The 12,454-nt window shown below is 44.1% G+C and overlaps 1 protein-coding gene across 34 annotated transcripts in view; it reads right to left on the reverse strand.

The window, feature by feature from the left end:
- ANK3 (ankyrin 3) overlaps positions 1 to 12,454 on the reverse strand; it is a 345,762-nt gene that overhangs the window by 82,103 nt on the left and 251,205 nt on the right. For all 34 annotated transcript variants that reach the window (XM_042033312.1, XM_042033316.1, XM_042033317.1 and 31 more), the window contains 4 exons: positions 10,166 to 10,264; positions 941 to 1,039; positions 750 to 848; positions 367 to 462 (listed from right to left, as the gene is read on the reverse strand). In XM_042033312.1, the coding sequence (XP_041889246.1) occupies positions 367 to 462; positions 750 to 848; positions 941 to 1,039; positions 10,166 to 10,264 (393 nt within the window). The remainder of the gene's footprint in view (positions 1 to 366; positions 463 to 749; positions 849 to 940; positions 1,040 to 10,165; positions 10,265 to 12,454) is intronic.

Raw genomic sequence — 12,454 nt, forward strand, 5'->3', positions numbered from 1 at the left:
ACTGTTGGGAAATGCTCTCCAAGGACAGCAGCAGCTTCTGTTTACACAAGCCTGTAGGAACATCTTTTCAGCTGCAAACTTGTTCCCTAAACAACAAGATGTGTGGATAAACATTGTGTGGAGAAACACTGCAGTTATGACCAGTCCTTTACACTGGCCATTTTCTGCTCAGTTGGTGCTCTTTCTGTGTACATTCTCACAGTGCCTGCTACCTTAAAAATAGACAGCTCATGCTTTACTTAATATCAGCTTTATACTGCTAAAAGGAAACAGGTGACTGGAATCTCAGAACACAAAGTTTAGTTACAGTTACACTCTGGCTTTGGAAAAATTCTTCCCTTCCCTACTGAACTAAGCTGTACTTACAATTGTAGTCATGGTCTCCTCTGTCACCACCTTCAATGTGTCAACAACTGAAATGTAGCCAAGTCGCTTAGCAATGGCGAGGGCAGTGTTTCCATTCTAGCAATTGAAACGTTTGCAACAGAAGTTGAACGTTAGCAAGGAAAAGTGTAGGAACTGCTGATTAATTACAGAAGAATGTAAAATAAAAGAAAAAAATGTTTACATATTCTGATCGAAATAAATACTTGGGTAGTAGGATATATAAGTGAGATGAAATGGGATGAAAATGAAGAGGTTTTCAGATGTTTGTCGCTCTCGTTCCGGGAGAGGTGATGGAACAGAGGATGTGGCGGTGATGGGAAGAGGCTCCCTGCGCTCTTTTCCCGTCCCACCGCAGCACTTACCACAGTGAGCTCGTTGGGCGCGGCGCCGTGCTGGAGCAGGACATTGATGATGTGGGTGTGCCCCTGCTGCGCCGCCTGGTGCAGCGCCGTGTACCCGTTCTGCAGCACAGGAAAGAGAGGGCAGGCCAGGCTGCGGTGGGCACAGCGCCCACAGCCTGCACCGAGCGAGCGGGGACAGGGGCGACACTCACCTTCGTTTTGGCGTTAACTTTTGCAGAATGCTGCAGAAGGAAGTTCACGATTTTTATGTTTCCGTAGTGGCAGCCAACATGCAAAGGAGTGTATCCCATCTAGAACGAACATGAGCAGTTAGTAAATGTGAATATCCCACAAGTGTCCTGACAAAAAAAAAAAAAAAAAAAAAAAAAAAAAAAAAAAAACAAAAAAAAAAACCAAACAGGCATGAAACAGGAAAAATCCCATTAAGCTTTATTTCTTTGGACTGTGTGAAAAATCCTCCAGCCTTGGAAAAAAAACCACTTCTCATGAAAGTCAACTGAAGTGCTCAGTGAGTGCTTCCACCAGCTCTCTCTGTACCCTCGGGTGGATCCTATCCAGCCCCCTAATGTTTTGTGTGTCTAGGTGGTGTAGCAGTTCACTGACCATTCCCCCTTGGATTATGGGGGCTTCATTCTGCTCCCCCTCCCTCTCTTCCAGCTCAGGGGGCTGGGTACCTGGAGAACAACTGGTCTTACTATTACAGACTGAGGCAAAAATGGCTTAGAGTACCTCAGCCTTTTCGTCATCCTTTGCCAATGTTTCCCCCCACATCCAATAAAGGAGGGAGATTCTCAGCCCTCCTTTTGTTGCTACTGTGTTCATAGAAATATTTTTTGCTTTTTTACAGCAGTAGTCAGGTTAAGTTCTAGCTGGGCTTCATCCCTTCTAATTTTCACCCTGCATAACCTCACAACATCCTTGTAGTCCTTCTGAGAGGCCTACCCCTTCTTCCAAAGGTAAACTCCTTTTTTTGTTTTTCTTCTGAGTTCCAGCCAAAAATCTCTGTTCAGCAAAGCCAGTCTTGTCCCTGCCAGCTCATCTTTGGGCACACAGGCATGGCCTGCTTCCACGCCTTGGGGATCTCCTTCTTGAAGCACATCCAGCCTTCCTGGATTCCTCACCCCCTCAGGACTGGCTCCCAAGGGATTCTCAAGGGAACCAGTCTCCTAATCTGGTCAAAATCTGCCCTTTGGAAGGTGGCAGTTCTGCTGACCCCCCTTCTTACTTCTCCAAGAAACAAGAACTATCATTTTGGGATCACTGTGCCCAAGACAGCCTCTGACCATCAGGTCACCCCCGAGTCCTACTCTGTTAAAAACACAGGTCCAGCAGGAGCCTTCCCTAGCTGGCTCCCTCACCTGCTGGGGCAGGAAGTTCTCTTCCACACACTCCAGGAACCTCCTAAACTGTTCCCTCTCTGCTGTGTTGTACTTCCAGCAGACATCTGGTAAGTTGAAGCCCTCCAGAAGAAGAAGCACCATGGATTGTGAGACTTCTCCCAGCTGCTCAGAGAATGTTTCATCTGGCTCTTCCTCCTGGTTGGGTGGTCTGTAACAGACTCCCACCATGGTATCCGCCTTGGCCTGCCTCAGTTTTTACCCATAAATAATCTGGAACTAGATCCAAAATCCAACCTTCTGGGTAGAAACACTGAAAGACGACCCGGGATGTATTGACCACGCACCTGCTGCTCCTACCAGTGTTTAAAGGTGAAAAAATGCCTTTACTTTCCTGCTCTGAAAATAAACCCTGGTGCCCAAAAGGCAGAAGGACACAGTTCAAATCTGCAGCCTGTCATCCTGCATTTTAACATCCATGTCAGTGAGGTGTGCTCAGGTCAGACAACTTGGTCAAAAACAACAAGGAGACAAGACCAAGGTCAGCCTGGGGTTCAGGAGCCAGCACTACATATGTTCAAACCATGAAGTCAAAGCTACTCAGGAGAAAGAAAGAAAGAGAAAACCTCAAATGTGAACTAATTCCACTACAGGGAAGTCTCAAGGGCCCATGAGTTTAGACACACCATTTCTTTTCACATCACTTTGCCTCTGATACTACTTCATACAAGGTTACCTAATTTCAGTTGTATTAACACATGCTAGGAGACGGTGGCTGTGACAGTTACTTTAAATTAGGGTGTGTCATTCTTTTCCAGTTGATTATATACCCTTCGCCGTCTAACTCTGACAACCAGGATGAGTCAATCAGTGCCAGAAACAGCACTGAATCGAAATTCCATTGGCATCAGCAGAATGAAACTTTTTGCTGACTTATGTGAACGTTGGATCATATGCCAAATGACTACGAGGAACTTTTCCTGCACAGAGTAGTTGCACACAGTGGTAGGAGCCTGAGCAGTAGCTTAAATGAAATCATGAACTGAACACACGGACCTCCTCTTACAGATACTGTTAGTTTAGGGCCAGCCAAGTAACTTCCTGTTCCTAGGAGTGCCCGAAGTCTGAATCTGACAGGGCTACCTGAGCTGTCCCAGAGTCTTGATTCTTCTGCAGAATGACGACTCACAGTCATGTACCTCAAACACAGCTTCTACAGCCCTGCCTCTACATGGGCCAAAGAAAAACTCAGATTAAAGGATGGCCAAGCTATCAAAACAGCTCAAAAAACAGCTAAAAAAATAAGGCTGTGAGACCTCCTCCTATAAAAACTTAATTCCCTTCTTTCCCTTCAAAATACAGAACTCTTAATGTGACCAGCAAGGTCCAAAAAAAAAGAAAAATCAGCAAAAAAACCAACTGGAGAGATGAAATCCAAAGTCAAGGACTGAGAACCCCCTGCTAATAACCCTAAAACATTGAAATCTGGAGCATATCAGAGAGCCAAGACCAGCTGATCTCAGCTTTCCCTTTGAAGTGATCTGTAAAGGCTCCTCTCCAGCCTGTAACAATCAATACTGAAAAAGGAGCTATCAACTCCCCCATATTTACTGCAGTGCAATGACAGTTTCCTTCTACAAATGGAATATACAGAGACTTACAGGTGGTACCTTCAGAAAAGGCTGGAGGAGCAACTATTGATGCTCTTTGTCACTGCTGACCAGTCTGCTGTTTACATCAGAGACTAAGTGAAAGCTTTTCCTCTTTCCCCTCCCAATTAACAGGGGAAATGGTGACATTTCCAGAGTCACAATTCAGCTGGAGCTGAAGGAGGAGCTCTGAAGCTCTGGTGCTGCTGGCCTGGCTGTGTGTGGCAGCTGGAGGGGTGTGCACTGGGAGGCAGCTCCTGCCACAGGCACCGCACGTGTCCCCAGCAGCCGTGTGGGCACCTGCTTAGCCTGGTGGCAAAACACCAGTCCCCTGCCTGAGGTCCTTGGAGGGTCCTGGGAGCTTTCTTTGAAGTTTGCCATAGCCTGTGGTCATCTCCTGTCAGGTCCTGTTTGACGAGCCGTGCCCAGTCCCTGACAGCAGAGGGACAGGGATGTGACACGGCGCGTCACGGCTCGCTGGGCGCACTGGCCCTCAGCAGACACCACGGGACAGCTTCATGTGCACAGCCAGCAGCGTGGGCAGTGAGGGCACTTGGCCAAAGTAAAACCAGTCAGCAAAATGCCCTTTTAGTGCCTGGAACCTGGGGGGATATCCTTAACTTCTCAGTTACAGCACAGATCCCTGCACTCAGCTCCTTCTAGCTCAGGAAGGCACAACAATTGTATCCCGGGATCCCCATGGAAATCAAGGTATTATATTAACTTTTCTGGAACACTCCAACTGGCAGATTCTGCAATTACACAATTAAATTAACAATAAAAGTAGTAATTCTCAAGGCTACTTGAGCTTGCTACTTTCATTCTCTATAGAAAGGTGCCCAGGAGGCTAAAATATTTTGCTTCAAAAGATATTAATAATTAACACACACACAAACAAACAAACCAAAGCCCAAAACAACAAAAAACCCACCAAAAAAAAACCCCAAAAGCAAAACCAAAACAACAAAACCCAGCCTCACAATTATATAAATTTCTGCACAGCAGTTCAGGCTTAGTTATAATTACTGACAAAGCACTAAGGGATTTAGGAGGCAGCCTAATATTGAAAAAGCTACTTCCAGGAAAATCAAGGCTTTTGTTTAACACAGCTCTAACACACATCACCTTCTGGCTGTTTTAAAGAATGAGCAGCACCATGGGAGTTAGCAGCTGGGAAGGGCTTATCAAAAGCCACAAGAATAACTGCCAAGAAAAAACCAAAATCAGAAATACTGAACTTTTCATTCCTAATGGAACACACAAGGAATCCCTTATTCTCCTGCCCTTCAATTTTTATTTTTGAGGGGAACTATCACAAGTCTTGTATATCATGTCAGCGAATTACTTTAATATCCTCCACTGGCAATAACCATAAATCTTAACAGCTTGAATTACTGCATCTTTCTAGTCATGCTGACTCTCAAGCTGCTCAGTTTTTGTTTTTCTGCTGTAAATGTCAGACAATGAAGCTAGGGTATTATTGTTTATAGGGCTAGAAATTGCTTTGGATCCAAAGATCACAAAGGCCTGACTGAATGAAAGGCAAACCTACGTGTACACAGACACTTCCCTGATTGCTGAATCAGGGCTTAACATGTTGCAGTACCTTGCAAAGGTTCATTATTGCACATTATTAGGCTGGAAATTTCCACAGGAATGTCTTGATAACAACTGAGCATGTACAAAGAGCCAAGGAGAGACAGATAATGCACCATGAAGATGTACTGAAGATACCTGCATTTGAGTGTTTGTTCTGTATGGAAGCGATTTTTCTCAATAGCACTTCCCTCCCTCCCTGCCTCCTTCTTATCTATCTCTGCATCTGAAAATTAGATATTCCAATGGAAAAGCTGGACTGCTGTTACAAACTCAGGCTGCTGTGGGGCTCCTGTCAGAACAAAGCAGACAGACCTGAATAAATCTGAAATAAAAATCCCAGCTCAACCTGCAAAAAGAACATCATGACCCCTCAGCCACCGTTCTCTCCTACCAAAACTACAGTTCCAGAAACAAAAGACAGTTTAATTCTGGCTTTGTTTTCCAGACAGTCATCAGCCAGGGACTATGAGACCATCAATTCCCCCAGGGAGGCCCAACACCAAGAGCAGTGTTAGACTAAAACTGTTAGACTAAAAGGACCTGCACTGAAATCAAAGCTCCAAACCCTGCTTTTCATCCCTGACTGAACCTGCACTTTCTCTCATCAGTCTTCCTTTGCCAGTCCATCACAGCACTGCTGTTTCCTACAACTACACTCTCCAATGGGATAAACAGTGAAAAATGACATGTGGAGACCTGCTGAGCCATGAAACAATATTTACTCGTGCCAACTACCAGCACAAAAGCCCTGAAACAAAAGCAACATCACATGTACCAGGACAGCTTTTTACACTCAGCATGCTCACCAGAGAAGGGATATCTGCTCGCAGCCACGGCTTCAGACTGGTTAACTCCCAATATTATTGTGAAGGGATGAGCATGCCCTGTGTTAAGCATGATACTGCAATAGCACATCTTCAGCATCAAAAACTCTTTAGCATACCTGAATTCAGGCACACAAATGCAATGTCAGAATAGACAAGAGCTGCTGCCTTTGCTGCAGGACGCTAACATGCCTTCTGTGAACACCAAATCGAATTATTAAAGCTCTCTAAATGTGAAAGATTTTGAAGCAGCTCTGAAACTACCACCTGAAGTATATTTTCTAACGTGGCTGAGTTTAAACCACATAACAAAATCTCATTTTCAAGAGGTAGGAGCAGCCTTATGGCCTCTCAGGCACTAGTCCTGGCCTGCTACACCAGTGTTGTTTACTCTTCAGCATGGATTTAGACTCCTGCAGCTCTGGGATTAGAGGCTATTTAGTTAACTGATGCAGCAAAACCAGAAGGACCCCACAGCACTGTTAATAAATGGACTTCATAATCAGCAGCTATTCTTCCTTTCATGCCTTTTTCTACAACAAAGGTCACGAAAAAAATTTCTTGGGAGGGAAACTACCCCACGAGAGACCCACAGATGTAATTGTTCATGTCTGAGAGCAATTTTGAAAATGCTCATAAGTTATGTAGCCAGAACTGATCTTAATCATACAGACTAATCCCCTGTACAAGTGATTTTTTGCAATGCTGGATTTATTTTCTTCCCTGCTACAGCTTCAAGATGCAAAATGTGTTTCTGCCCCATCTTCTCCTTTAACCACCTGAAAACTCCCCAAGAGTGTGCAGCCCTCAGAGTGTGAGCAGGGTCAGAACTCCCATGTGTCAGAACTGCAGACTCTAGATGTTTTCACAGGGAGGGTAAGTTATATATAAATGATGACTAAAGAACATGTACCAGAGGAGGAAGATGATAGTTCATTGGTCCCTACTCAAGAGTTCAATGATCTAGTGATATTAAGTTAAATGATATGAAGCGTTCTCCCCCTACTGACAGGTACTGTGCTGGAGTGACATAACCTATGCTTGCTTATCCTGGGAAAATGAGAAATATGATAAGGAGAGAAAATAAATCAATAAAACCAGTAAAAAAAGTGCTACTAAGTAGTCATCTGCAGCACAAAAACTGAGGTAAGAAAAGCACATGGATGTGAAATGGAGAGAAGAAAACAGAAGGTTAGTGGTGACACTGCTGGTAGCAGGGATCCCCAATATCATGTCACTCTGAGCTGTGCTGCTTCACTGACTTTTAAGGCATGGATGGCCAGATCTCTGCTGCTGAATGCCCAAAGGAATGAAATCAAACTGGACATGCTGGACAGGATCGTGCAAACATGCAAGCATAGCAACAGTGCCTCCGAAGCCAACTCAGCTGTTGCTTATCTTGTCCCCCAATGCCTCTGGTTTTAGAGGTAGCATGTACAGACCTTTTATTCCCATGGAACAGTTAATCCATCTAAATGGGAGAGCTTGTAACTACAGAGCTGCTGCTTTACAAGTCAATCATCTAACCTTCACCTGTATAGAACATGAGGTCAAAGTATGGCCGCTCTTACAGCATAACGTTCTTCCTTCATTGTAGAAATTCAGGGTTTTGCAGTTCTTTCCTGAGGAACTCAAGGTGATCATCAGTTTATCCAGAAACTACTCCTGCTAAAACACCCAGTACTGCATTGGCACTTTTCTTGTGTCGCAGGCGGCAGCGAGCGGGTATCTGGCAGACAACCTCCACGTGGCTGACTCTGTGGAGCCTGGAGGGCTCGCTGCTGCACAAACCCAGCAGATGGGACTCTGCAGAAGCCAGTGGAAAAGCACCAAGCTCATGCCAGGGCATAAGCATAGAGCTCATTTCACTCTATTAGAATCCTGCAAGGCATGTGGGCACTCTCTTCCCAAGGAGCAGACAGTGCCCTACAGCAGGGAGGGCTAACTAGTAGGGTGGACAGGAGGACGAGCGGGTGTTCTTCCCCACAGAAGCCCACAGGATGGAAAATTTCCCCAGACAAGTGACTTCTTACACCCTAAAACAGTCCTGCTTAAATTCAACATGACTTCACCTAACTTTTGAGTCCCTGCCCTGCTTCCTAACAATTATGGAGCAGTGTCATGGAAACAAGTGTGTACTAGGAAACCGTTCTTTATTCCCACTAGTTACATATATAACTGAGGAATGAGGGTGAACAACAAGGGATTTACTTCTGACTTCTTTAAAATTATATGACTATTACTGATAGACAAGATTCATGTTGCACACAGTGAAACATGATTGTATTTCCCCCCCATTTTACCTGATGACTAGGTCAATTTTCAGCACTGCAATTAAGAAATTCAGCTCCACACAGAGGAGGCCTCTGAATGATAAACTGAAGCCCCTTTTCCACGTGTCTCTACAGAGTCACCTGGCTGCTCCCACATTGCCAGGCCTGAAGCTGATGACAGAGCTCCTGCAGCTGCACCAAGCTGTCCCTGGGACCCAGCAGACATGTCCTGCCCTGCCTGCCTCTCAGCTGTCACAGTACCTCAGATGTTCCCACCACCCTAATGTGACTAAAAGGCCACTGCAGCCCAGAATGGGATCCTGTTTGGACCCTGGAGAGCTGGCAAAGCAAACACGTGTGTCTGCCTGCACCTGTCAGTATAAATGTCCCCTTAGACTGCTTGCTATTTGTGGGGCACACAAGAGCACTGCACAGAGGGGCAAAGGCAAGCACTCAGACAAGCTGTATGGCCTGGGAGGTGATTCAGCTCTGACCAAGTTCAAAGAACAGGTTCTGCAATGTCCTGCTACTGAAACCAAAACCAGGTAGAAACTATCTCTAGGAAGGCAACCACATTCATCTGTGGAAACTGTGCAAAGAATGAACCAGGGCAGATCTCATCTGCTACTGGGTGATCTGGCAGATAACCCTGACTGATTCATCTTTAAAATACAGGCTGAGGATATGTTACCAAAGTATAAACCTGGAGAAGCTCCTGGGATTTTAGCACAACTATTTCAGGATAATGTTATTGAAACCAGTAGCCGGTACAGTTGGAATTACACTATAGAAAAATCAGATAACAATGACTTTTCCCTCTGCTACAGATTATAATCAGCTGAGCTGCAGCCGGACATGACGATGGACTCAGCCCTTTCTGAGCTGTCAGTGTAGTATGATAATATTGCTGGACAGTCTGACACACCTGGACATTCCTGGGATGCAAGCACAGCACCTAACTCATGGCATACACCTAGCAGAGAGCTGTGAAAGCTACTACCCTGCAAAAGGGTGCAGGTCAGATTGTGAGTCTTGGTTCATTTAGCTGATTTGATCAGCTACAGTCCAAGTATTTGATCTCAACTGATTTCTTGCCCAGCTAAAGGAATGCCTCCAAGATCTAGACAATGCATGAGGAATGTAAATGTAATCATCACTGAGATCATTATCATTAAATTCTGAGCACTGTACACCATTAGGGAGCATAAAAACATTTCTGCAAAGGGTCTGTGCTTCAGGACATTGACCTTAAAAAGCAATATTGTGAAGTGGGGGGTGTCATCACTGGGGCTCTCAAAAGCCATCCCCAAGCACCTTGAAAATCCAGGTTACTTTTTCAGGAGTCCAAATATTTAGGCAAAACTATTTTTAGGCAAGTAAATTTGAAATAGACCACCACTGCATTTATGTATTTCATATTAGATAACAGTCTCCTTACTCAAAAACTAGATCAATCCCACTTACCTTCAGTGAAGCACAATAATAGGATACAATCTAAACCTATATTGATCTGAACATTTGGCAAAAAATAAGCTTACTGCTCAAAGGCTGAGCTTGACATTAAACACCCAAGTTTACATATCTTCAGTTTTCAGAATATATTCTACAGTAATTTATTACAAGGAATGTTTCTCTGCTGCAATTTCAGTTTCGCCCTGAAATCAATTACTAGTCCTGTCTAGAGGCTAATGCTTCCCGAGAGGAAATATTTTATGCTGACAGTGGTGTTGGTACCTTTGTCTGTGCATCAACAGCAGCTCCCTGGTTAACCAGAACCTCTGCTACATTGACCCTGTCCTCTTGAGCAGCCAGGTGGAGGGGCGTCAGTCCACTCTGTAAATCAGAAACAACAAGTAATCTTCAGAGGAGGCACATGGACACTAAAATGCAAATTCAGGTATCAGTATGACTCTAAACACCTGACTGAATTTAAAGAAGTTACACATTCCACTTTCACTGTGTAAGGTGCTTCACAATCACATTGTTCATCTGCAGGAAAGTACAATTCAAAAGCCAGCAAGGTGACGTTTCTTCAGGACAAGGGACATTCCTCCAAGCAGTGTTACATGTGGGATAGCAAATCAGAGCACTTTAAGGAAAAGTCACATAGTCTATCTTTACGTCCTAATTCACTTCCTTATAATGAGGCAGACTTTAAAAGCAATATTGAATCATTGTTTACACTTCTGCAAGTTTTTGGGAAGTTACAGTCACTCAGTTTTATCCTTGCTTTTTACTCCTCTATTTGATCATTTTCAGACACAAACATAAAAGAATAAAACCGCATTTCTCTGAGATCAGGCCCATTTCTCTCTGCTCAGGGAGTATACAGACTTGATAAAGAAGGTGTACTGATAATTTTTCTTATTTAAAACTCAAGATCTAAATATCCTTAAAACCTCAGAAAACTATGCAACTTTCTGCCACATGAAAGGGGTAGAAGATAAAAGGGGTAGAAGAGGAGGCATCTGCTGAGGAGATGTTGTTAGGGATGAGAAAGAATATCCTTTACTTGCAAATTATGGTTCATTTTCTCTCCTTTTCCTACTGCCTTTAGCATCAAGGACAGAAGAGCAAGTAGTAGCAGTTGTCACATCAGGCAGAAACTCTTGCTAAGTTCCCTATCCTTGAACCCAAATCCACACCCACAGTGCATTCCCTACCAAAGGCAGCTCTTTTGAGAGCGTCCCACTGCACTTCACTCCAAGATGCAATCCTGATGACAGCACAGCTTAGGTGGGTCACCTTATACAAATATATATAACAGTAACCATCTCTAAATTACCAAATGGAGCCTGGGTAGTAATGGCCAAACCTTCTAAAAGGATTTAATAAGGCTCAGTATGGGGCTCTGAAGTATGCAGCTCTCAACCATTCTGTGGGTCCTGAAGAAATAAATGCTCTTTTTACTCTCATTGCAAAACTGCAAAACTCAGAAGTCAGTGTGCTTTAAACATCTGGCTTCAAATGTAGAGGTGCTGTGCTCCGAGGAAATGTGCATCCCTGAGAGGGTACGAGGGGAATTACTCCCCAAAGGTGGTGTTATCAGCACAGTGAGAAACTAGAGATTACAACTGAACAGTAATGGATTGAAGGATGCTGCAGGTAATTAACCTCTGGTGGCACTGAATCAATGTGCCAAGCACTTCAATCGTGCTCCCCGTATTAGCCTCAGCAGCAGAAGGGGACAGCCAATGCAGAACACACACATGGCAGATTTCCCTGGGGGGTTACAAAGTCCATCCTGCACTGCATAAACCCACACATGATTGAGACCTGTGGGGGGAGGTAAAAAAAAATCCTATCTGCAAGAGAAGCTTTCTGAAGGAGAACCCACAAACAGTCAAACTGTAAAGTTAGACACAGGAATGCACTGCACAGCAGCCCTGTGCAGCAACACCCACTGCCTCAGAGGACACTGACTCTTCCTACCTGCTGAGAATAAGAAATATTGTCCATGAAAAAAAATTTCTATTGCCTCTCTAGTCTAGGCACACAAATCCATACTAAAACTGCACTTGACAATATCAAATAGCGATGTCTAGTGGGGCATTTAAAGAATTAAGGCTGCACATTTGCTAGAAACCTTACTATAGAGTGGGCTTCATAGCCAATGAATTCACACATAAGCTAAAATATATCAACTTTCCATTCCTACCACCAGGAGAAATTACACCAAAAGTCACTGTGGTCGAAGGAACATACCCTGGAGAGGAAGAATCACTTATATTAAGGAATAAAATCTCAGACAATGTTGCTGTTATTATCCTATTTAAAAAGTCAGCATCCTTGAACAAGTCAGCTCTTGCCATTAGGTGGTAATATTTGTTACCATTTGCTGGTACATGTTATGTTTTTTGTTATAAAATGTGCTAAAAATGTTACAAATACAATAAAAATTACCAAAAAAGTATAGCAAATGTTACAATTACACATGTAACAACTGAAAAATGGGCAAGCATATTCCTGGAGGCTGATAAACGACAGGCGCCAGCCCCAATAGCCCCTGTGGAGAGGAAGGCA

This window comes from Corvus kubaryi, unplaced genomic scaffold (assembly GCF_017639235.1).
Source record: "Corvus kubaryi isolate FWS band 111438036 unplaced genomic scaffold, C.kubaryi_AGA036_p1.0 37357, whole genome shotgun sequence".
NCBI lineage: Eukaryota > Metazoa > Chordata > Aves > Passeriformes > Corvidae > Corvus > Corvus kubaryi.